The following is a 25,513-nucleotide window of genomic DNA, read 5'->3' on the forward strand; positions in this document are numbered from 1 at the left end:
CAAAACACGTTGCGGACGTGTGAATGGACCCTTAGGCCATTGCTCCCTGGGGATCGGTGTAGTGAAAAGGTGGTCTGAAGATTCGGGCCAGAAGTAAAAGTATAAAAGTCCCTTATTTAGTGCAAAATATAATGTGTGGCACATCCAGCAGTAGAAGGTACAATTTGCAGTTTCTCTGGCACCAGATGCGGAGGTATGGTGGCTGGTTGTGTGGCACATACAGGCACTTGTGGATATAGGTGTCCATTGTGTGGACACCTATGCAGAGGTAGCAAAGGGGTGCAGAGGTAGCAGTTGCTACCGGGCCAAGGAGACTGAGGGGGTCCAAAGACCCTTGTGCCATATAAGAAGACACCAGTATTATAGAAAGTGCAAGCTGGTTAAGTTACACCTCTGGCTGCAGAGAAAGGGGTTAGGTCGAGAATTTGGCATGAGGGGGTGGTGCTGTTTAAATTTTTGCCTCAGGCAGCATGAAGGCTATGTGCCTCCCTGGTCACAAAGCACTGAGGGAAGAGGGCCCCAAGCTGAACTCTTGCACCAGGGCCCATGAGCCTTTAGCTACGCCCCTGATTCTAGGTGATGGGTGTCTGACCCGTTTTCCCTCATCGGCAGCAGGGTCTGTGAAGCTGAATCTTGATGGTCACTCTGCTGACTATATCCTCTGCAACTTTTGGAAAAGCTATATCTTGACTCTGTCAATCTTCCTGGAGTTAGGTTCTCACAGGAGAATAGTATCAGGCTCATGGAGTCGGAGCTCAAGCATGTGCCTTCTTCCTCCACACTCTCTACTCTGGAACTCCTCCTCCTGGCAGGAAGGAGGACCAGCCCACTCCTACCAAGAGGGAGGAACAGATTGGTTAACCCTGTTCCTGCCAACCATGCGCCTCTTGCTGGAATGCACTGCAGAACATAACATGACATTACAACACAATAATACAAGCAGGTCTGGAGTACTGCACGTATAGCACAGATGTACCAAGTCAGCCAGATCCCCTCTATTAGATCCATATGTACTGACAGTTTTTTTTGTTGTATTTTTTTAAAGATCAAACTGCACCGATTCCCATTCTTGATGCTCCCCGGTCATTCACTAGTTGTTGTCACCCAAGCAACATCCGGTCAGCCAACCACTGTCTGAAGATGGTCACCACTGTGGCCAGTGATTGGCTGTGCCGGCAATCTCCTGCTTGTCAGCGGCATCAGGAGGTAAAGACTGGGGACCAGGGAGCGTTGAAATGGAACCAGCAGGGGGGTGGTGAGGCAAGAAGGATTTTTGTTTTTGTCAGCATTCTGAGGCTTTTCTAAATTATTTTTACCACTCGATCAATCCATTTAATCATTAGAACTAGAATAACCATTCAAAGGGGGCACTCAATTGATCTATAGGGTACCAACTCCCAAGACCCCCACGATTAGCCTAATGAAGGCACCATGGTGACCAGTCCCAAAAACAGCACCATTCATGTGTGGGGAAATAACAATGTGAGAAGCAGCTATTTGTCTTCCCAACTGGTTCTGTAAATGGTTTTCCCTTTTGCACCGAGTCTATAAGTAAATAATGGTAGAAAATGGAATTCCATCATTTCCATGTATGGAACTTGCAAAATCCTAATCTCAAGGGAAAGCGTGCATCTTGTGTAGAGAGGTCGTGCATAATACAAAACTGGAATAAAATTATGTTCTACCTTAATGAGTTATAATTGGAGATGACTGATTACCTTGTGCGTGGAGTTTTGCCAGCTCCTCATTAAGAGAATCCTGGGCCTCTTCCAGCTGTCGGCGCCGCTGCTCCATGTTTTGCATGTAATCGGTCAGGGATTTGATCTTTGCTTCATGCTAGCAACAAAAAAAAAAAAGTATAGAACAAAAAGGCAAAAATCTAAAAATCTCCAAAGTCATTAATTATTCCCTAAAATTATGAATGATCTCTGGCAGAGAAAGAAGAAAAACAAAAAGACCTACTATATGGCCAGCTATATAAAAAGTGTCAAACCAGATAAGGAAAAAGCAAGTCACAGAGTCTAAAAACTCCCCAAAACAATTTCACTTGGATTTCAAGATATGTATAATGACTGCAATACCACTCACTGCCAGCGGGAGTGCTACAGAAACAATCGATACATCTAAGTACACGTCATGGTATTTTATGAGGAAGCTCTTGAAAACAAATACATCTACATTAGTTCATAGATATAAACAGCCAAGCTATATGGAGCCAACTAAAGCCTCTATACACAGGCTGTCCATTTTGACCCTCATCTTTCTGAATTCTTCACTCCAATAAATAAAGCCACCTACCTGGGAGCTGAGGAGCTGGCATGCTGCAAGTTCCTTTTCGGTGGCATTTATTTTCCGGTTCGCCTCAATCTGCGCTGTCTCCAGCTGTTTGCTGCGGTTTGCCAGAGACTTGACTTCAGACTTCATTTTGCTAATGTACAGACGGGCCATGGTGAACTCCTCTTCAATGACGCCATTCACATCCGCCAGCTACAAACAAAGGGTTAAATATGGTATAAAACATACTACCACAAGTGAACTGCTACACAGGACGCGGCAGCCGCTGCCACCGTGAGCCACGCCGGAACGCGGTGGGTGCAGCTTTCAATCTAGTAGTTCATGGCCACACAAGTGGAAGTAGTACCGGTTTTACCTGCAAAACCGCGCAGCCTTTAACATGACTGTTAGTATTGTGTGGTTTTGAGGGTAAAACTGCGGTATTAACACCAAAATCGTGTCGGCATTAACTAACCGGAGCCGCTGCTCCTGTTTGTATAAAGTCTCCGAAATGAGATTCTGGAGCTTTAAAGGGGCTGTCCAGGATTAGAAATAAAAATGGCTGATTTCTTCCAAAAACAGCGCCACCTTTAGGTTCTGTCTGGTATTACAGCTCCACTCCATTTTTCTTGTAAGAAAGCAGCCATGTTTTTCTAGATCCGGACAACCCCTCTAATGTTTATAGGTATGAATAAGTGAGGCACAAGCCTACGAGAGCTCAATGTCAGTGAAACAACAACTTACTGTTTTGACATCATTTGTGCCAATAATGCCCCCGATCTCGCCCAAGTCCTTCAGCAGCAGATTTAGGATCTCGTTCGCCCTCTTCTTCTGGTGGCTGCTGAGTTCTTGCAGCTGATGAAGTTCACGCTGTGTTACAACCAGACTGGTCTTTGAAGAGAGAAAATCACGCCAATGCTTAGGATTTTCCGGATACGGTCGTGTGCATGAAGCTTAAAGACTGGTCGGCAACTAGAGCAGAGCATTAAAAAATGTCCAAACCATGAAGAAATGTTCTGCAACTTTCTAATTTACTGCACGTTTTTACTGTACACAGTTTTCAAAATCTCTGTTTGCAGTCAATGAAAGGAAACCATTCTTGTTTACATCCAGAGACTGAAAACCTGTCCTGGCCATGCCAACCTGACACTGCCGAAGAGCATGCTGGAAGGGGTATTCACATCTTGTAAGGTGATTGCACTTTATGGTCAGTTCAAGGTTTTGGGATCAACAGTGATCTTGAGAATGCAAGGGCCTCCCTTCTCTGTTTTTCCTTGCACCCAACTAGGCAGGGAACTGCAGCGGAGCCCCAGCTCAGTGAATGAGGCGGACTGCAGTTCCCTGCACAGCCAGGCACCCGGGATCACCTCTTGTGCACAGAAAATTTAGATTGGGCGCAGCGCTAAATGAACGCTGCAGCCCATTTGTTCTCAGGGTCGTGGGGCATCAAATAAATGCCATAGGAATAGCAGGAATAGCGTAATTTGAGAACAATATAGAATGATTTTTTTCTCATCTCATACAATTCGAGGCATACTGTAGGTAGATGGAACTGATTTTCAGTGGCAGAAGTGCAATGAATCCTGCAGCCAGTGAGATACATAGCATAGCCCAAGGGTCACCTGCAATCAAAAGACAAAAACCCCGATGATCAGGCTTCTACCGTTTTCTGTGTCAGTTCATCTGTCAGCTGCTCGTTGGCCTTGGTCTTGTCCTCCACCTCCTGAGACTTCTGGTCATAATTTACAGCCAGCTCCTCCAGGGCCTGGAGAACTTCCTTGACTTCATCCTTGGCAGCGTCGTTCTCAATCTGAAGCCGGGTCAATTCCTCTTGGATTTTCTCATAATCTCTGCGGGTTGATGCCAGGAGCTGTCAGAGAAATTTTATTTATTTTTTAAAAAGGGAATCAAATACAGAAGAAGAAACCAAAAAAAGACGGTCTTGTCTTCTGACCTTTTATCCCAGCACAACTCGGGGTTGGTTGCAAATGAATCTCCTATCAATGGTGCAGGTAGTTATGCATCAGCCTTCTGTATCATTCTATATCTATAGACTTGCTGTATTTGTTGGATTTTCACTTGAGCAGTTAAGTGCACCAAGGACGGGGCCCCAGCCTTTCTGTGCACCCTGGCTCCTCCTGCTTCCTCTGTCAGCCCCTCCTTCTCCTTCCTGATTGGCAGGGCCAGGTTCCTGTATAATCATCTGACCTGGTTGTGTCAATCAGGAAGAAAAGGGAGGGGCTGGCAGAGGTAGGCGGAGGATCAAGTGTGCACAGAGTGGCTTGGACCCGCCCTCGGTGCACTTAACTGCTCATTTGCATGTAGACTAAAAGTACTTCAGAATCAAGCAACGTACGATCGCGCTGTAAAACGCCCGACGCCCCAAGAAGTACATGAGCTTCTTTGGGGCGTCTTGTCGCGCGTTCCCGTACATAGACTTTAGCGGGAACGCGTGACAATGGGCGTTCGCTTGTCTCTGTATGCGCGATTGCAAACGCCCGTAGAATCGCGCATACAGAGCGCTCCATCCCGAACACTCAGGTCTGAACCCAGCGTAAAGGTATCATTACATCCAGCTGAGCGAGCCCTTCACGGCATTGTAACTGGTTTTACAGTGAATTTCCTGGTGACAGGGTCCCTTTAAATCAGAGCCAACAAGCAAGAAATGAATATACATAAAAGGGGATATTGCTTCTAGCTTAGCCTATATTTATGCTCTTGCAATATAAGCGACACAAAGTCCTCTTGTGCTTCATGATAGTGAATCAATTTAACCTGAAAAAATGCAACAAAAAAAAAACTAAAAAAAAATCATACTTACCTGCTCCATGTGCTTACAACGGGCCGGCCACCGCCATCTTGCTTGAAGATCTCGGATGAAATCCCATGCACGGTGACGTATGACGTCACCACGCCGGCCGGCGTGATGACATCATCTCGGGCCACACGAGATTTTGTGCCAGATCTTCAAGATGGCGGTGGCCGGCCCGTCGCGAGCAAATGGATCAGGTAAGTATTATTTTTTATTGTTCTTTTTTTTATTTTACACCTTATGTACATCAGATGCCGCGATTAAGTATGAAAGCAGCATCTAAGGGGTACAATGACAGGGGGTCCAAAGAAATGTGCCTCATGACAAAGTAATTCGTCATAAAGTAAAAAAAAAAAATTGACAATTCGGCGAAGCAGTCGGATCGAATTCTCCAATACTTCGCTCATCACTAATAAGCATTTAGAATTTTATCTGAAAGGGGCCAAAATGTTGTTCACATTCATTGAATGATATTTATTGCAGCAAGAGGTCCGAATCTTCAGCGTTGAAGACAATGTCATCAGAAAATAACCTAGTGATCAAATCTAAGTTTTTAGTATTTTTGGTGTATTTTTCGTTTTTATTTACATTTTCCGTGTCACTTTTTAGATTTAAAAAATGTATACAATCCTGCAATTTTCACACTGGACACTAGGCCTGAAATATGTTAACAGGTCCTGTTCTTTGACAGCAGCTATGGGCCATAGACACAATGGTCAGGAGGGGATCCCACTGACTTCTAACCCTGGGTTCACACCTGAGCGTTTTACAGCGCGTTCCTACGCGCTGTAAAACGCTCAACAAGGAGAAACCAATGCTTCCCTATGGGAATGGTTCTCACCTGGGCGTTTTACAGCGCGTACGATCGCGCTGTAAAATGCCCGACGCTCAAAAAAGCTCTTGAGCTTCTTTGGGGCGTTTGTAGCGCGTTCCCGTACATAGACTTTCGGGAACGCGCGACAATGGGCGTTCGCTTGTCTCTGTATGCGCAATTGTAAACGCCGGTCGTTTCAGAACGCTCAGGTGTGAACCCAGGGTAAGGGAGAGTTTTCTTGGCATGCTCTGTGACCTGTGCAGAGGTCAGGAGGGTGTAGATAAGCTGTGATATCACCTATTGTGAATGGTGGATCTTGTGTTATCTATACAGAGGTTATATCTGTTATTGTAATCCTTCCTGTGATGATAATGATATAACTACTGAAAAGTTACCTATACAGAAAAGGAAATCATTACATAATATTAGACCTAGTGGCCAGTGAGAGAATTGCAGGATTATATACATTTTTTATTAAATATAGATAGTGACGTGGAAAATTAAAACAAACAAAAAAAACTCACCAGCATTTCTAAAGAAAAATGTGTTTAACACAAAAACATGATTTTCTGATGACACATTCTCTTTAAATCACAGGAATCCAGCTGCTTGCAGCTTCTGGGCTCATTACAGGAGATGCAACACCCCAGAGTGATGTCACCACTGCTGCACCCTGCTACTGTCTTTATTGCGCTAACGAACCGTCATCTTATGTATTTTGTTCAGGTCCTATACACTGTGCATTTCTAATGTTTGTAACTGTTATGTCCAAATGTAATGTGCCTGGTTCACCAGCAGGTGGCAGCCAACACGACAGAGCTGTACTTAGATAGAATGGAACCTTTTATTCCATTCTAACTCCCCTCTGTGGAGAAGTGGACGAGTCCCACTTCCTGCAGGAAGGGTGGGGATGAGTGAGAGTTAGTCTAGCTTACCCCCTGCTTGGGGAAGGTGTGCAGGGGCACGTCTCTGCTGGACGTGCCCACACCAGCCAGAGCACCCTCAGCTCTGCTGGCCATGGAGGCCAAAGCTTAAAGCCTCAGGAGCCAAGAGGACAGTTCCTTGGCCTAATCTAGAGACAGACTACAAAGAAAAAAATGCAGCATACAGCAGAAGCAGAGTCATACAGTCAGCCTGTCAGTACAGCAGTGCCAGAGAGAAACAGATGTAGCAGAGATGAGTTTGCCTGCCAGTTTTAATGCTAAAACCTGCTGGGACCAAGATAAAGCTTGAAGACTGTTTCTGATAAACGATTATTCAAGTAAAGCTGATGTTCAACTACATACAACATCTGGACTCAATCTTTCTTTCATATCCCTCAATTATTACCCCCTATTTATTGCTTCGGAGCCAATGCCTGGAGTCCAGCCGTATCCAGGTAGGAGCACCGTGACACATATAAAGGGACATCTATACCACTCGGCAATTCCTACACCTGGGTCACACTACATAGAGGGCCTTAGGGGGAGCCGTCCGTTGCAGATCCATATGGCCTAATAGTGCGGCATATAGACAGGGGAAGTCTGCAGATATTTGGACGTCGCACAACCCACCTGCTCATTTTAACTACATTGCAAGTAACATAAAATGTACCTCGTCTTGATCAAGCATTTGCTGCTTCAGTGTTTCAGCGAGCTGACTCTGTTGATTGATTTCATCATCCTATGAATAAATCAAGGAGAAATATTAAGAACTACATCCATACACTGCGTGACCGGCCACCATAGCATTGCCTGGTGTACTGTTCTGGTCAGAAAATCATAGGGGAGCTGGATGTAGGCAATAGATGCTTTTATAAGGCCCCGTCCACATTTCCGTTTTTCACTGACGCGTGTTATCCCCATTTTCTGCGGACAGCACATGTACCCTTTCATTTAAAGGTGTCTGTTCACACATCAGTATTTTGTAACTGACTGTGGGTCAGTAAAAAAAATCGTGGAGACATGCACCACTTTGGTCCGTGATGTGGACCATACATGCCCAATGAAGTCTATGGGTCTGTAAAAATCATGGATATAAAACATATGGCATCTGTGGTGCGTCCTTTTTTCACTGAAGACTAAGGCCTCTTTCACACGGGCGTCATGTTTTTTGCCCGGATAAGAGGCGGGTGTGGGAAAATGCGTGATTTTTCCGCGCGAGTGCAAAACATTGTAATGCGTTTTGCACTCGCGTGAGAAAAATCGGCATGTTTGGTACCCAAACCCGAACTTCTTCACAGAAGTTCGGGTTTGGGCAAGGTGCTGGGTAGATTGTATTATTTTCCATTATCACATGGTTATAAAGGAAAAGAATAGCATTATTAATACAGAATGCATAGTACAATAGCGCTGGAGGGGTTAAAAAAAATTAAAAATAATTTAACTCACCTTAATCCACTTGATCGCACAGCCCGGCTTCTCTTCTGTCTTCTTTTTTGCTGTGTGCAGTAAAAGGACCTGTAGTGACGTCACTCCGGTCATCACATGATCCATCACCATGGTAAAAGATCATGTGACGGACCATGTGATGACCGGAGTGACGTCATCAAAGGTCCTTTTCCTGCACACAGCAAAAAAGACGACAGAAGAGATGCCGGCTGCGCGAGCAAGTGGATTAAGGTGAGTTAATTTTTTATTTTATTTTTTTAACCCCTCCAGCCCTGTTGTACTATGCATTCTGTATTAAGAATGCTATTATTTTCCTTTATAACCATGTTATAAGGGAAAATAATAATGATCGGGTCTCCATCCCGATCGTCTCTTAGCAACCGTGCGTGAAAATCGCACTGCATCCGCACTTGCTTGCGGATGCTTGCGATTTTCACGCAGCCCCATTCACTTCTACGGGGCCTGCGTTGCGTGATAAACGCACAATATAGAGCATGCTGCGATTTTCACGCAACGCATAAGTGATGCGTGAAAATCACCGCTCATGTGCACAGCCCCATAGAAATGAATGGGTCAGGATTCAGTGCGGGTGCAATGCGTTCACCTCACGCATTGCACCCGCGTGGAAATCTCGCCCGTGTGAAAGGGGCCTAATAGGCGATGCTCTGGAAATTAATTTTCAGCTGAGCAATGTCCATGGTTTACAAATGACGCACGGAGGCTAAAAACGGACACAGGGACCAAACGGGTGAAAAACTGATGCTTTTTTCACGGACTTGAAAATGACATGGAAATGTGGACTAGGCCTAAGGCTGGATTCACACAGGCAGTTTCTGATGCAGTTTTTTTTTAGCCAAAGCCTAAATGGGAATTGAGGATATAGAGAATATAAAAGAAACAGTTCTCCTTCCTGCTGGATCCATTTCTGGCTTAAAGAAATAGCCCAAAAAAACGCACATGTGTTTCCCACCTAAATCTTGGATCAAAATCCACATCTGATCATAATAAAGCATGTCGAAAGGGTCGTCAAAGTGGTTTTCCTTGTCTAAAACATTCATGGCTGATCCCTCAAAGTCATGTCAACCTATGCAAACTAATTTTTAAAAACGTATTTTAATTTTCAACCGTTTTGTTCCTACAGCTCCTATGCAGATAATGCATCTCCATGGTAACAGATAACAAACAAACCTTGTGCAGTCGGATCCTGTGCTCATATTCCCTTCTATCTGGTCTTTAGTTCTTGCTAACCTAAGGGGTCATGCACATGACCGTATGTATTCTGCCGTCCGCAAAACACGGACCCACAAAAAATACGGATGGCAGCTGGCCACTAATAGAACAGTCCTATCCTTGTCTGTCATACGGACAAGAATAGGACATGTTCTTTTTTTTGCGGAATGCCGTACCTTCCTTTTTTTTGGGCGGACCCATTGAAATGAATGCTTTCGCATACTCCGCAAAAATACGTTGGTGTGCATGAGCCCTAACAAACATATGTAAAGTAGGGGGCAAATGGAAAGAAGCAGAACTGGAGAATTAGACTACACAGGGGTTGGTCTGTTGTGTCGACTGCATTGGAGCTGTAGAAAAAAAAGGACATTTTTTAAAGATTTATTACAAAAATCATTAAAAAAATGAAATTTTTTTTAGAGGCGTTGAGACAAAAAAAAACGAAAAGGTGGTTATGAAGCTGATCAGAGGAGGTCTGACTCGTGGCACCCCGTTGATCGGAAGGACAAACTGGAGCTCCAGAGGCCCCTTCATTGTTTTCCAAGCATAGCTGCAGCGCCACATGCTGTTGGCCTGTGGTACTACAGAAAATGGAAGACCCTAAAGATCAAATATCACAAGGTCTAACTTTTTTATTGCATTGGCAGGTACAAAAAGTCAAAAGTGCAATAGTCCCTTAATGTGATTAACAGAATTTCCTGGGATGCGGAACAAGATGGACCCACAATGCAAGTCAATGGTGACGGATCCGTCCATTCCCCATTGACTTTCAGTGGAGTTCATGACGGATCCGTCTTGGCTATGTTAAAGATAATACAACCAGATCCATTCATAACGGATGCAGACGGTTGTATTATCAGTAACGGAAGAGTTTTTTCTGAACCCTGCCGGATCCAGTAAAAACGCTGGTGTGAAAGTAGCCTAAGGCCTCATGCACACGACCGTTGTTTCATTTCGTGTCCGTTGTTCCATTTTTCGTGATTTTCTGCGGACCTCTTGACTTTCAATGGGTCTGTTGAAAACTCGGCAAATGCACCGTTTGTCATCCGCGTCCGTGATCCATGGTTTCAGTCCGTCCAAAAAATATAACCTGTCCTATTTTTTTCACGGAAAACGGTTCGCGGACCCATTCAAGTCAAAGGGTCCGTGAAAAAATGCGGAGGCACACAAGATTGTCATCCGCGTCCGTTTTTTTCCTATCATTTGCATGGCAAACTTGACTTCCAAAAATAAAGGAAGACACACGTAAACGGATCACGGAACAATGGAACCCCATTTTGCGGAACGGAACACAACAACGGTTGTGTGCATGAGGCCTAACTCTTATTTCTGATATCCTGACCTTATAAACACTCATAATATCTCAGTTCTCAGCTCAAACTGATAAGAGTATGGATTAAATAAGTATTTATGAGGTCAGGAGATCAGAGAAAAGAGCTACACACATGAGCCCACAGCTTGTAAACAGACTGATTTTTAACCCCTGTATCTCAAAAGCAGATGAAAAATTTTAATAAAGACCAATTGAAAAAAAGATTTTTAGCCCAGAATTAGGCCTCTTTCACACGACCTTTTTTTGCGTTGCGTATATGGTCCGTATACGGAACCATTCATTTCAATGGTTCCGCAAAAAAACTGAAATGTATTCCGTATGCATTCCGTTTCCATATTTTTGTTTTTCCGTTCCGTTGAAAGATAGAACATGTCCTATTATTGCCCGCAAATCACGTTCCGTGGCTCCATTCAAGTCAATGGGTCTGCAAAAAAAAAAAACAGAACACATACGGAAATGCATCTGTATGTCTTCCGTATCCGTTCCGTTTTTGCAGAACCATGCTCAGCCCAATTTTCCTATGTAATTACTGTATACTGTATATGCCATACGGAAAAACGGAACGGAAAAACAGAACAGAAACAAAAAACGGAACAACGGATCCGTGAAAAACGGACCGCTAAATACTGAAAAAGCCATACGGTCGTGTGAAAGAGGCCTTAGTAAAATGCAATTAAAAAAAACTCCCCCGAAGGTGTTCAGAGCCTTTCAGAAGACAGGGCACTTTTAGTATAACACAGCTGTATAGCTAAAATCAGACTCTACAAAAACAAAAAAAACTGCCTTTTAATTAGAGTTTTTACCAATTAGTATTACAAGTGATACATTAGAAGCTGAAGATATTGTCTCTGTATTCACCAAAGGGATCTGCAAATGGCAACAATTAACATGCAGTGAAAACACATAATTATGAAGCAGCCGACCATTATTACTAATTATAGCCCTGGAACAAAAAAAAAAGATGGAGAGTAAATGCAGCTAAGATAATGTGCAGCTTCTCGAGCACAGATACGGGGGCCACAGAGTGTGAAGATACAACGAATATACTAAAAATCTGCGAAGGTGCCCTACTGCTGTGACCCCCGGCAATCGGCAAAAGTGTTACAACTCCCTGCAGCGCCATCCTAGGTGAAATATAGCATTACACTCAGCTTATCAATGAACTGTCCGTGGACGTGTCAGGTCCTCTTGACCAAGAAAGGCACTTTGTTGTCGTTCTCCACCCCTGTTTTAATAGAGAAATCTCTAATATTTTTTTTTTTTTAAGTGTTTTGAAAAACAGCCCCTTTAAAGGGTCTGTACCAAGTTTTAAACTTAGCCCTTACCCCCCTGTCCCTGCGGTCAGACCTCCACTGATCCCAGGAGCCCGGTGTCCCCCCATATGAATGGAGCAGCGGTAGCACATCAGTTGTCTTCGCTCCATTTGTCTGGAGTGGTAGTCACCCAGGCGCACCACTGCTCCATTCTCAGTTTTGTAATTGCTGGGGGTCCGACCAGTTATCAGACATTTATTTCCTATACTGTGAATAGGGGATAAGTGTGGTTAAGGAGTATCTCCTAAAACCTAATGGCTAGTTCCTGAGTCGCACTGCCTGCAGATGGTGCCACTAGGTGGTGCCCTTGTACAGATATTGCATAGAGATGCCCAACTAGGTATTTCATACCTCCACTGCCACTCCAGCCACCCCTTAAAGGAAAGGTAGGGGGAATCTCACAGCGGATCTCGGTTTGTCTAATAAGTGGATTTTGTTTATAGGACTTTCTGAGAGATGCATTTTGCAGAAAAGACAAGACACTGAGTATCGACACTTAGTTACAACCTTGTCATCCAACTGATGGTACAAAGAGGCAATATCTTCATCGTATTTCTTCTTTTCCTCAGAAGAGATGCAGGCGGCAGCTGGGGGCAAGTTGTCAATGATAGGTGTGTTGTCACATGGCTCCAGGGTCTTTTGATCCTTTGAACTGATTTGTTCATCTACTGGCACTGCTTCCCCTATCACAAAAATGTATAAAAAAACCCCACAATAAATAGCACCAGAAAATGCTGCAAAGGAAGAAAAAATACCATCAACCCACTGAGATCTCCAGTATAAAACTCTAGGCTAAAAAATTCATATCTGTATAAGATCTGGAGCTCAGCTTCTTGTTTGTTACAGAACTCCTAATCTGCTAATTATCCACACACCACCATAGAGTTACAGGATACCATTCGGAATAAAACCACCAGAGGGAGCTCACTGAATACGGATTTGTGCAGTTCCTATCGCACACAATAAGTTAGTCTTCACCAAACTCCTAAGCTCCCTCTAGTGGAGACTGCAGGAAGTCGACATTTAATCATTTGACTCTAGCTAAGTTATGGGAAACAGAAGATTTCGAGATCTGTATCAGAAGAAAAAACAGAGCATCAACCCTTAAAACAATATAGAAATACTAACAATTTTGGGACTGTTCATTTTTAATATTGGACCGCTCAGCTACATGCAGATAGCTTCTGCCAGAAATAGGAGCTGATACAATCAAAGAAAATGCACCTAAAACTTTTCTCTGCAAGGAGGCGCTCTTAAATTTGGCACACAATATGCACCCATTGAAGGGAATCTGGGGCCCTAACCGAGGACAGCATAAATGACTGGTTATAGTACTGGGTAAAGCCGAATGCACACGGCCGTGAGCGGTCCATGGTAACCCGGCCTGGATTCCTGCTAAGAGCATGGTGGCATATTGCTAGAGGTATGCCACCAATGTCAGATAGGTATGGGTCCTAGAGGTGGAACCAGTACCTATCTCCAGAACGTGACCTCCAAAGCGCAGCAGCCACACATACCTGGCCACCCTCCATTCATTTGTATGGAACTGCCAAAAATAACCAAGCACTGGCTCAGCTATCTCTGGCCATCCCTTAGAAGTGAATGGAGCAGTGGCCGCTCTTGCGCAGTGAGCTCTCCATTCATTTCTATGGTACGCCAAGAGCACTTGCTCAGCTATTTTCGAAACTCCTATAGAAATGAATAGAGAGCATGCTGGGAATGCTCCATGCGCTCTTTTTTATTTTTGGAGCCCATTCTGAAGATAGGTCCGAGTCTCAGAGGTGGGACCCTCGCCTATCTGACTTTGATGATATGCCAGGGGACTCCTGAGCTCCTGCATATCATTGAGATGATCTTATAAAGTGCCCTTGCATGAAAACGACTTCATGTTAACAAGTAAGTGGCACACCACTAGGATAAGGGCATCTGTCACCATTTTATGCTGCCCTCAGATAGGGAATCTGATGACCAGATTTTCTTTAAATCCCCTTAGTTGCTAATCCTTTTGCCCACCTCTCTCAAACAGTTGTAAAAGGGGTTGTCCGATGGGATCAAAGTTTTTTTTTAAAGATTAATATAAATTGGGGCAGTTCCCTTAGAGGGGTTTGATAACATAGAACAGGCATGCTCAACCTGCGGCTCTCCAGCTGTTGTAAAACTACAACTCCCAGCATGCCCGAACAGCCTAAAGCTATCAGCCTATAGCACGGCATTGTGGGAGTTGTAGTTTTACAACAGTTGGAGTGACGCAGGTTGAGCGTGCCTGACATAGAAGAATGGATACGCACCCTCACCGATCCCCTGCCACTGCTGTCCCGGGGCGGCTCTGGTCTCTGTTGCTCTCCACTTCCTGTCTCTCTGCAGCTAGTGATCAGCTGATCCATCATTTCCTGTGTCCCGAGCTTGGAGCAGGAAGTGAAGAGTAGTGCAGAACCTGGTAAGCACTCAGCGGCGGCGGTGGGGGGAATCAGTGAGGGTGAGTAATGTTTTTCCTTTTTAACTTATTCTGCCACATATATAAACAATTTATTTCTGCTGGACAACCCCTTTAAATGCAGGCATCTGCTTGGGTGGTGACAACCAATATGGTTCCAAAACAGCTTTCTTGGACCCTTGAAAGGCAGATCTATTCAGCAAATAACTATGTCATTCAGGGGTCTGAAAAAGGTGGGCTTTTTTTCTTCTTTTCTTCAGGGAGAGGAAGGGGTGGAAGGGATAGCAACGAAGAAAAAAATAATAATTTTACGTCTTCCATTTACATAGGACGGGCCCTCGGATCCCTCCATACTTGTCACAGAAGCACTGAAAGCCTGCTCGAGTCCCTGCTGAACCCGTCATCACATTTGTGAGTAATATTCTCAGCAATCTCCAGACCTCGCCGTCGCCATGGCAACGACACCGCTCTAATCGGAAATAATGATCCGCCGCTATACAGTCTGAGAAACCCCTGAGACAGAGCGAGCCTGGAAATTCAGGAACGTAATGCAGTCAACAAAAGATCTGTGGTTATTTAAGGGGCCCTGAATGTCAATGCGCCAGCCATGCACCTGCATATACATTGCTCTATCACATGTTATTTCTCTTAGCCGCCTGACACAAGGAGGCGCTGAGGTGAGTGCTTTTATTGAGAGAGGAGGCCGATAGGTTGTCATGGCTGCCGCTGTAGTCGTGTTTGCAGCCGCTAGCCGCCAACACAATGTGCACAGAAATAAACGTCAGGGATGAATATAACTGCTCGGTCTATGACATTTTATGAAAATTTGCTCTACGGTGGGAGAATCTCTATAAAAAAGTGAAATTGTTGGTACAACTTTATTTTCTCAGTTTCTTATGGACAGGACTGGGGGGAAGACTTATCTCAAAGAGGCTCCTATGTAGTCAATTGGGGCAGTATGCAGCTGTGTACAGACCGCCATCTAGTGGGGGCAACAAGCAGCTGACATTTTCCAAAGTACGTGCATAGGGGAAGAACCAGTATAACACGACTTAGTACCAAATAAATAATCATCCTTCTCTTATCAAATATATTGTAGGAAATAAGTACAATTTTTGATGCTGCTGGTTCCTCGAATTTAATCTCATGTCTCTTTAATGGCCACATCACGACAGAAGCCATTCATTGGCTGCAGCAGAGCATGTGACCATGTAGTAAACACTGCAAAAAACGGAACATGGACACAGCAGAGGCAGGACGGAGGACCGGAACGGCAGGGAGCAGGTAAGCATGAATCTTCAGCTTAGGGAGCCAGGCTGTGGGCACTTGCTAAAATGTCCTTGTTTCTGGAGAACCCCTTTAATTATAAATGCAAAAATCATTTAGTTTTTACAGCTCCTGTGCTGACTAGGCATCTCCACGGTAACAGACAGCAAACAAACTCTGTAGTCTGATCTTGCAGTCTCATACTGTCTTCCATTTGTCCCATACTTCGGGATAATGTGCATTTGATAGGTTAGCCAAAAGTAGAGGACAGAAAGAAGGAAGAATCAGACTACACAAAGTTTGTTTGTTGTCTGTTACCATGGAGACACATAGGTCTGCATAGGAGCTGTAGTAACTAAACCGTAGGAAATTTTTCATTTTAGGTTCACTGGGACAATAAGAAAATTGGGGAGGTAGACATAGTGTTTAGTCCCTTAATGCTCAGTGGCACAATAGTACGTCGCTGCAAGTAGATACTGCTCAGCGATGTACTATTACAGCACCATCACTTGTCCCTGCAGAGTCTGACACTGGCAGCACTAAACTGGTATCACCCATCTGGACCTTCAATGACACTGCTAGCAATTCATTCATTCAACTTCTAGTAGGAATAATAATGTAATAACACGCCACAAAAATAGATGCTCCAGAACTGTTATTACATGGGGAATGCAAGTTGTTACTAAAACAGACAAGTCAGGAGAGGGGACGGCTGCTCTCCAAAGTTTACATCCATACTAGGAATATTCCATATGACGGCACGATCATACTGTCACTTTCTGAAATGTCTTAACACTTATCCGTTATCCACTTTAAAAGCAATTTCCTTACCGCCTCTCCATCGGTTCAATTCCATCTCGAGATGCTGAATGATGTTCTTAAGTGACTTGTTTTCTCTCTTTTTCTTTTTCATATTTCTTCTTCCACTCCTCAGCCGTCAGCTCCAGATTCACAGACACCGTGTTCTTAATAGTCTTGGCCCTGGTAAGAGACGCTCTCATTATCGACAAGTACAAGAGCCACGCTGGGGTGTAAGCGCTGTACGGAAATGGATTTACCGCTGGCCGAACATGAGCGTGGATTTTGTTTCAGCCTCGTTGAAGATGGATGGGGAGCAGCAGATTATGATGGTCGTCCGACAGTTCCCGCCAAGGGAGTCCTGCAGTATCCTGGTCATCTTACTGTCTCTGTATGGAACATGGCTTTTCTAGGAAGCAAAAAAGACAAGACCGAGCAACTTAAAACCGTCCTGGGGGATACAGTGTAACAGTAAGTTTCTCTTAAAGGGGTATTCTGATCTTATAAAGTAGTGGCATATTGCTACCACTTTAGGATCGGTAGGGGTCTGTCCAATCTCTGGATTAATGCGCCATTCCCTTTACTGATTTTCCCCTGCACAGAGCCCCCCTGCTACTTGCTGTACAGGGAATTGCAGTGCAGCACCAGGCAAGTGAATGAGACCATCTGCAGATCCCTGCACAGCCAGGTGGTTGAGAGCGCAGCTGTGCAGGGAAAAATAAGAACTGCATCCCTTTCATTTGCTGGATCGGTAGGGCACCCAGAGGCCAAAGCACCTAGCTTTCCTACAGTCCGGGATAGCAAGCGTGCCTAGTGACGAATATTGTGGTCCTCTTGGAAATATGGAATAAAACCCCCGGTACTCACCGTTCCCTCAGCCAGCGCGGAGATGACGTTGCCCAGTGCAGATAAAGACTTATTAATGTTTTTCGCTTCATCCAAAACTGCTCCCTCTGCTCCAGTTTTGCTGACCTAAAAGGGATGACAGAACAATAAAAGTTTAAGAAAACTATCTAGACATTTCCATTCATATAGTGGAGGTTAAAGGGGTTCTCCGGGATTTACATACTGATAACCTATCCTCAGGATAGGTCATCAATATGAGATTGGGGTTGGTCCAACATCAGGCACCCCAGCAGCGGTGGTTCCGCGAGTGCCGCGGCCTCCTCACAGCTTACCATCCACAGAGTGGTACATTGTATAGTGGTTGTGCTTGGTGTTGCACCTGAGCTGCACCTAGGCCGTGTGACCGATAAACGTGACGTCACTGGCCTAGGAAGAGGCCTAAGCGCTCATGGAGAGCTGCAACCTCTTCGCACAGCTGATCGGTGGGGGTGGCGGGAGTCGGACCCCAGCTGATCTCATATTGAAGACATATCCTGAGGACAGGTCATCAATGTGTAAATACTGGAGAACCCCTTTAAACCTAACCAGCCACTCACAGTAGACAGATCCTCACCTTTTCACTTCCCGCCAGATCGACCAGGTAGAGCTTCCCGCAGAGTTTCTTCTCCGTCTCGATGTTTTCTTGCTTTATGTTGATGAGGAAAATACTGTGACTTCTGGAGCTGTGCTCGTTCATATCTGTGAATAGAAGAAAATGTCAAATTTGACATTAGTCTAGGTAATTCATTTATTTATTTTTATACCAGCCATACTCACCTGACTGATCCCCTGCAGCTAACGTTCCGACACTTCCCAATAGTTCTCAGTGCACAGGTAATGACTACTCAGCCAATCACTGTCCTCAGTGGTGACCCACCTCAGCCGGTAACTGACTGAGCAGTCGTTTCCTTGGACAACCCCTTGAAATGGGCACTCTTGGATTTGAGCAATATAGTTGGAGCTGAGGGTAGGCAATGTTTGGATCTGTAATGTAGATCTTGCCGTAACTCGATTAAGTAAAATATCTATACACTGCCTGCTTTTTTTTTTTTTTTTGCACGTCCTCCTCCCAAGCGATAGTTTTCATGGTGAAGGAAGGAATGACTTTGTAAGTATTCATCCGTGATATAGAACACCAGGTCATATCTGGAGGACATCATAGATTATATATATAGCATGGTGGTTGTAGGGAGCAGACCTAAACCCAAATGACTGCACAAGTGGCTTATCCATTAGATCCACCAAGCCATCCTACAATTAAAGGGGTTTGTATGATAATAGTTAAAGGGTCTTCTACAACCCCTCCCCATCTTCCTCTAGACACAGCATCATTCTTGTCCATCAGTTCATCCTTATATTGCAGCTTAGCCCCCGTATAGCAAATTCAGTCCGTAGACAACAGTGGCTGTTTTTGGAAATCAGGCAATTTTTTTTTAATCTCACACAAACCCCTTTAGTCTGGGGACAGTTTTACTTCATATACTTAAATGATCACTAACTTTTCACATAACGTTGCATAAATCAATAGTGAAAGCGACTACAGGAAACTATGTAATATATTTTCTCAGTGTGAAATGACTAGTTCTCAGTTTATCAGCTGTTCACCCCTTTCCCTTTTTCCTGTCTAAGACGACATCATCTCTTCAGGAGGATCATTTTACACATGTCAATGCAAGTCTACGCAGGGGGAGGAGTAAGCAGGAAATCACTGAGATACACACAGCCAGAGGGACTGCACAGCTACATAGGAAGGTTATAGCTCATAACAGGTGCTTCAGTCACCAAAAAAGTCAGTACTTTTCTGTAATGTCCTCCATTATCCTGGGGCAGCTTCTGAGTGACTGTGAGATAGTTAGGAAGGAGCTTTTCCTTTACTTTCTGCATGCTGTGGATGGCAACTAGTCTCCATCTACCATGCCTGAAAGAACTGCAAGCCAGATGTTCAGCAAACAGAGGAAAACTCCTAAAAGATGCCAAGTACATGTGATACAATGGACAGAAATAGTGTCATTCCTCACGCAGTGTACTATCGACTAATGCAAAGTTTGTTAAAAGCTCAGTGCCGCTTTAAGAATTATGGGTCATCAGTAACTTACTTGTGACTGCAACGTGTCTGTTTGCCTTCCCGTCATCTATAACGTCCATCACTTCCTCTGGACTGGATACAAACCTCTCTGTACAGCCCTAAACATACACGAAAAGGCAAAAAAATGAAATACACACATATCAATCTCTGCACTATACAATAGACAAGATGTTTATTACTGAAAACGAGGACTTGACAATACAAAAGGTATGAGTAATGTCACGTGAAAAACTGTAAAATAAATAACAATGACACATTCCCTTTAATCCACCCAACAGTCACATTAAAATGGGAAAAAGCCCTTCCAAAAATATTTTTTCAATTAAAGCGCTGCGGAATATGTTGGCGCTATATAAATAAAGATTATTATTATTATTGGAATTATGTTTCAAGTAAATATGACTAAAGTGCATTTTAACTTGGTGACAAAACTAATTTTAGCTGTAAGGATCAGTAACATTTTCCCCCCTCTGTGTTCCAGTATTGTTCTTTAATTTAGCTATATGAGGCCTTGAATTTTGCGGGATGAGTTACCGTATTTTTCGCCCTATAAGACGCACCTAGGTTTTTGAGGAGGAAAATAAGAAAAAAAATATTTTTAACCAAAAGGTGTGCTTTTGGTGGGTTTTGAACTAATGGTGGTCTGTTCATGACACTATTATGGGGGATCTGTGGATGACGCACTGTTATGGCGGGGATCTGTGGGTGGCACTGTTATGGGGGGGATCTGTGGATGGCACTGTTATGGGGGGATCTGTGGATGGCACTGTTATGGGGTGATCTGTGGATGGCACTGTTCTGGGGGGATCTGTGGATGGCACTGTTCTGGGGGGATCTGTGGATGGCACTGTTCTGGGCGGATCTGTGGATGGCACTGTTCTGGGGGGATCTGTGGATGGCACTGTTCTGGGGGGATCTGTGGATGGCACTGTTCTGGGGGGATCTGTGGATGGCACTGTTCTGGGGGGATCTGTGGATGGCACTGTTATGGGGGGATCTGTGGATGGCACTGTTCTGGGGGGATCTGTGGATGGCACTGTTATGGGGTGATCTGTGGATGGCACTGTTATGGGGTGATCTGTGGATGGCACTGTTCTGGGGGGATCTGTGGATGGCACTGTGATGGGGGGATCTGTGGATGGCACTGTTCTGGGGGGATCTGTGGATGGCACTGTTATGGGGGGTGATCTGTGGATGGCACTGTTATAGGGGTTGATCTGTGGATGGCACTGTTATGGGGGGATCTGTGGATGGCACTGTTATGGAGGGGGATCTGTGGATGGCACTGTTATGGAGGGGGATCTGTGGATGGCACTGTTATGGAGGGTGGATCTGTGGATGGCACTGTTATGGAGGGTGGATCTGTGGATGGCACTGTTATGGGGGGTGATCTGTGGATGGCACTGTTATGGGGGGATCTGTGGATGGCACTGTTATGGAGGGGGATCTGTGGATGGCACTGTTATGGAGGGTGGATCTGTGGATGGCACTGTTATGGAGGGTGGATCTGTGGATGGCACTGTTATGGAGGGGGATCTGTGTATGGCACTGTTATGGAGGGGGATCTGTGGATGGCACTGTTATGGAGGGTGGATCTGTGGATGGCACTGTTATGGGGGGATCTGTGGATGGCACTGTTATGGAGGGGGATCTGTGGATGGCACTGTTATGGAGGGTGGATCTGTGGATGGCACTGTTATGGAGGGTGGATCTGTGGATGGCACTGTTATGGGGGGTGATCTGTGGATGGCACTGTTATGGGGGGATCTGTGGATGGCACTGTTATGGAGGGGGATCTGTGGATGGCACTGTTATGGAGGGTGGATCTGTGGATGGCACTGTTATGGAGGGTGGATCTGTGGATGGCACTGTTATGGGGGGTGGATCTGTGTATGGCACTGCTATATATGTGTCACCCACAGATCCCCCACCCCATAACAGTGCCATCCACATATTCCCCACCCCATAATAGTGGCATCCACAGATGCCCTAATATACCATAGCTAAACCTGTGGGACGGGGGAGGGAGGAGGGGCCAGTGTCATGCAAATACGGCGGGGCCGACGCGGTCACTGTACTCCGGCCCCACCGCTCACTCACTTCCTTAATGCCTAAACATTTTATAATAATAGCTTTAATTGACGTTCCGATCCCCAGCCCCATCTGTACTACCGTACTTACTAAATATCCTGTAGCAGGCAGAGCAGGGCGGCCGGCCGGAACTCACTGATGTCACGTGACGTGCCTGCGCCACCTACTTTATGAATGAAGTAGGCGGCGCAGGCACGTGACGTCAGTGAGTTGCGGCCGGCCACCCACCCTGCTAAGGAAGTGAGTGAGCGGTGGGGCCGGAGTACAGGTGACCGCACCGCCCCGCCGCATTTGCATGACACCGGCCCCGCCTCCCTCCCCCGTCCAGCTGATACAGACTGCGATGTAAAATGGCAGCATTTGCCCCATAAGACGCAGGGGCATTTTCCCCCCACTTTTGGGGGGGGGGGGGGAGTGCGTCTTATGGGGTGAAAAATATGGTATTGTTTTTTTTAACCAGTTAGGCGTACATATAGTGTATTAAATAACTTTTATGATGTTATTTTTAGGGAGGGGGATACAGCAATTTTAACATTATTTAGTGGGATTTATGGCGTCCTCTGTGTGGTATAAGTGATATAATAACTTTATTCTGTGGGTCTAGTACGATAGAATATGGACAGTGTAAAATAGAACTTTATTCATGTTTGTGCGTGGGGTACAAGTGTGACTAATTTGATGCTGTTCTCTAGACGCTGATAAAAGTCTGGGTCACGGCATCAATACGTGGCCTATTCTGACACAAGGGTGATTAGATGAGTAAGAGCTCATCTTCTCACTCCTTTCCTGGATAAAAAGAGCCTCATATGTTACAATCAGAGAGTACAGGTGAAACTCGAAAAATTAGGATATCGTGCAAAAGTCCATTTATTTCAGAAATACAAATTAAAAGGAATTGCATTAATGCAGCTTAAAATTAGAATTTTGTGAAAAGGTTCAATATTCTCGGCTCAAAGTGTCACCCTCTAGTCAGATAATTAACCCATACCCCCCGAGCAAAGGGGACCTGAGACCGTGACTTTGGGGTTTCATAAGCCATAATCATCCAAATTATACCAAATAAAGGCTTGAAATATCTTGCTTTGCCTGTAACGAGTCTCATCTGTTAGTTTCACCTTTTAAGTTGCTTTACTGAAATAAATGAACTTTGCACGATATTCTAATTTTTCGAGTTTCACTTTTATGTATGCTTTCTGATTGATGGAGGAAAGGGGATAGATAACATGCAGATAAGTCCAAGTCCGTCAAACCCCGGGCCAGGAAGCCCGGTGATGTCACAGGCCTGATGGGCGGGATTTAGCGCTGCCCCAGCAAGTAAAACGGCTAGGGCAGCGCTAAAGCCCGCCTATCAGAGCCGGTGATGTCACCAAACACATTGCCGTGCGGAAGCTTCCGCCCGGCAGTGTGTTATGATAAATAAAAGAGCATGTGCCCTGCGCGATTTAGCACAGGGTAAGGGAGCGCATCAGAGCATGAGATGCCCCGATGCTAGCCTCAGGGGGGCTGCCTGGGTGAAAATAAGGGTATGTCCGGGTTCAGCTCTGAACCCGGACATACCCTTTTAACTCAAAACGTCAGTGTTTATTCACACTTGAGGCAATTGCACAAAACAGCACGTAACTTTGCAGTCTTGGTGATAATTCACACACAATGGAAAGTTCATATAACACAAGTCACCCTGCTGGCAGTTCTGCCTCCAGTAGTCCACAGCAGGCTTTAGGGGTCCTGTTTCCCCAGCAAGCGGCTCTCAGCCCTCCAGCACGGCACAAAGCCTCAGATCCCAAAAAACAGAGATATCTCTGCTGAGCCCAGCTGCCTATTTCAGGACAGCCAGGTGCTGCCAAAACCCGGACCGGCACTGTGGGCTTCCGACACATTTCCCTCCAGGGCATGGATTATGATCAGCATTATGTAACTCCATAGGTAGCAAAATGGATATATATGGATGAAGCAGAGCCGAGATTGAAATTTGTGACACGTGATATAGTAGTGCTACAGGTAAATCTACTTCTCCATCTTTACCCATTTTCCAAAGGGCACAAAACCAACATGTAAATGACAAACCCAGCTCTGCTATAGCCTTAATATGTAAATGATCTAGAAAAATATATGGAAATGAGCAATCTGGTCAGTGTCCCTGCTAGTAAGCCTTTAGAAGGAGACCCATGAGAAGCTGTTGAGCTATTACAATGGTGGAGCAGACTGACTGAACACGTACCTTCACATAGGGGACACGATTTTTATCTTCGTGCACGGCCAGGTTTGTTTTAGATACTGTGAGGGATTATACAGAAACAGAAGTCAAATATGAACACATTGTGAAATTTCTATTATTTAAGCATTATCAGTATTTTCGGAAATTCTGGATCCTTTCATTCCCACTCACTCATCAGCGCTGACCCACATCAGCACAACCATCACTGCACAGATAACATTTTTCATAGTCCACACAGATAAGCTTCTTACCGTCCAGCAAATCCCGGATTTTGTCTAAATAAATTTCAAAGTAAGAGACCTGCAAGAGAAAGGAAGGATATATCATAGCCGGCAGTTATACGGTTATATCACTGATCAATGTATTACTGCTTTAAATTGATAGTCCTAATACAGTACATGTTACTAGGGAATTCAGAGTTAATAGTACAGGGTTCCTCTGTTCAGGATCCTCATCTCTTGGCTACGGCATAGCGTCGTTACAAAGAGCGTCTCGTTCTCTCGCGGACCTGTCCTGTCCTAGGTTACAGAGACAACTCATTTCTTTGTACGATTGCAGTGTAATGCTTCATTTTGACTGTGGTGGCGCTGCAGGGAAACTGGACACTTAGGCCCCTTTCACACGGGTGAGAATTCAGTGCGGGTGCAATGTGTGAGGTGAACGCATTGCACCCGCACTGAATCCGGACCCATTCACTTTAATGGGGCTGTGCAGATGAGCGGTGATTTTCACGCATCACTTGTGCGTTGCGTGAAAATCGCAGCATGTTCTATATCTGCGTTTTTCACGCAACGCAGGCCCCATAGAAATTAATGGGGCTGCGTGAAAATCGCAAGCAAGTGCGGATGCGGTGCGATTTTCACGCATGGTTGCTAGGAGATGATAGGGATGAGCAACCCTGGACCCCATTAAAGTCTGTTCACTGTACTAAAATGTTGCTTGAGGGCTTAAAAAAAATCTAAAAAATTAACTTAACTCACCTCATCTACCTGATCGCGCACCAGGACCTGCGCTGACGTCACCACGCTCACCACATAGTGAGCGCGATTACGTCATCAACGGTCCTTTTGCAGGTCCTCAAAGAAGAAGAAAGAAGACGGAGCATCTTTTCTTATGACTCCATGTTGTGCCATTCCTTTTTTATTCCTGCTAGAAGTTATGAAGCAATTTGCAAGGAAGGTCCAGATGGGTGTTACCAGTTGGGCGTGTGTCCCTGTACAGTCTAATTGGATAGTGTCAGATTGTGCAGGGACATCTCCCTAGGGGGTAACACCCATCTCGACCTTCACGGGAAGCTGCTAGTACTTTATTCATAACTTCTAACAGGAATAATAAAGGAAAAGGACATTATAGAGTCATAAGAATAGATGCTCCAGAATTGTTATTACATGGGGATGAAAGTAGGTACTAAAGCAGACAAGTCAGGAGAGGGGACAAGTCCTCTATCTAACCAAGTGGAAAACCCCTTGTGTGGGCCAATCTCCCTCCACCAGCACTGACTCCACCTAAAAACCATGACCATGGAATCAGAAAAGCGGAGGAGGGATGAATGACCTGCATCCTGGCTTTGCAGCAGCAATGCCCCACTGTCTG

At 45.0% G+C, this 25,513-nt stretch overlaps 1 protein-coding gene across 1 annotated transcript in view; it reads right to left on the minus strand.

The window, feature by feature from the left end:
• Positions 1-25,513, minus strand: part of KIF5C (kinesin family member 5C) — an 80,963-nt gene that overhangs the window by 20,197 nt on the left and 35,253 nt on the right. Inside the window, 14 exon segments of the mRNA XM_044303440.1 lie at positions 1,719-1,836; positions 2,299-2,487; positions 3,019-3,165; positions 3,938-4,144; positions 7,494-7,562; positions 12,653-12,828; positions 16,677-16,737; positions 16,739-16,826; positions 16,904-17,052; positions 17,511-17,615; positions 18,103-18,227; positions 19,625-19,712; positions 23,924-23,979; positions 24,172-24,220. Of these exon segments, the coding sequence (XP_044159375.1) occupies positions 1,719-1,836; positions 2,299-2,487; positions 3,019-3,165; positions 3,938-4,144; positions 7,494-7,562; positions 12,653-12,828; positions 16,677-16,737; positions 16,739-16,826; positions 16,904-17,052; positions 17,511-17,615; positions 18,103-18,227; positions 19,625-19,712; positions 23,924-23,979; positions 24,172-24,220 (1,627 nt within the window).

The sequence above is a fragment of the Bufo gargarizans genome, chromosome 8 (genome assembly GCF_014858855.1).
Source record: "Bufo gargarizans isolate SCDJY-AF-19 chromosome 8, ASM1485885v1, whole genome shotgun sequence".
Classification (NCBI taxonomy): domain Eukaryota; kingdom Metazoa; phylum Chordata; class Amphibia; order Anura; family Bufonidae; genus Bufo; species Bufo gargarizans.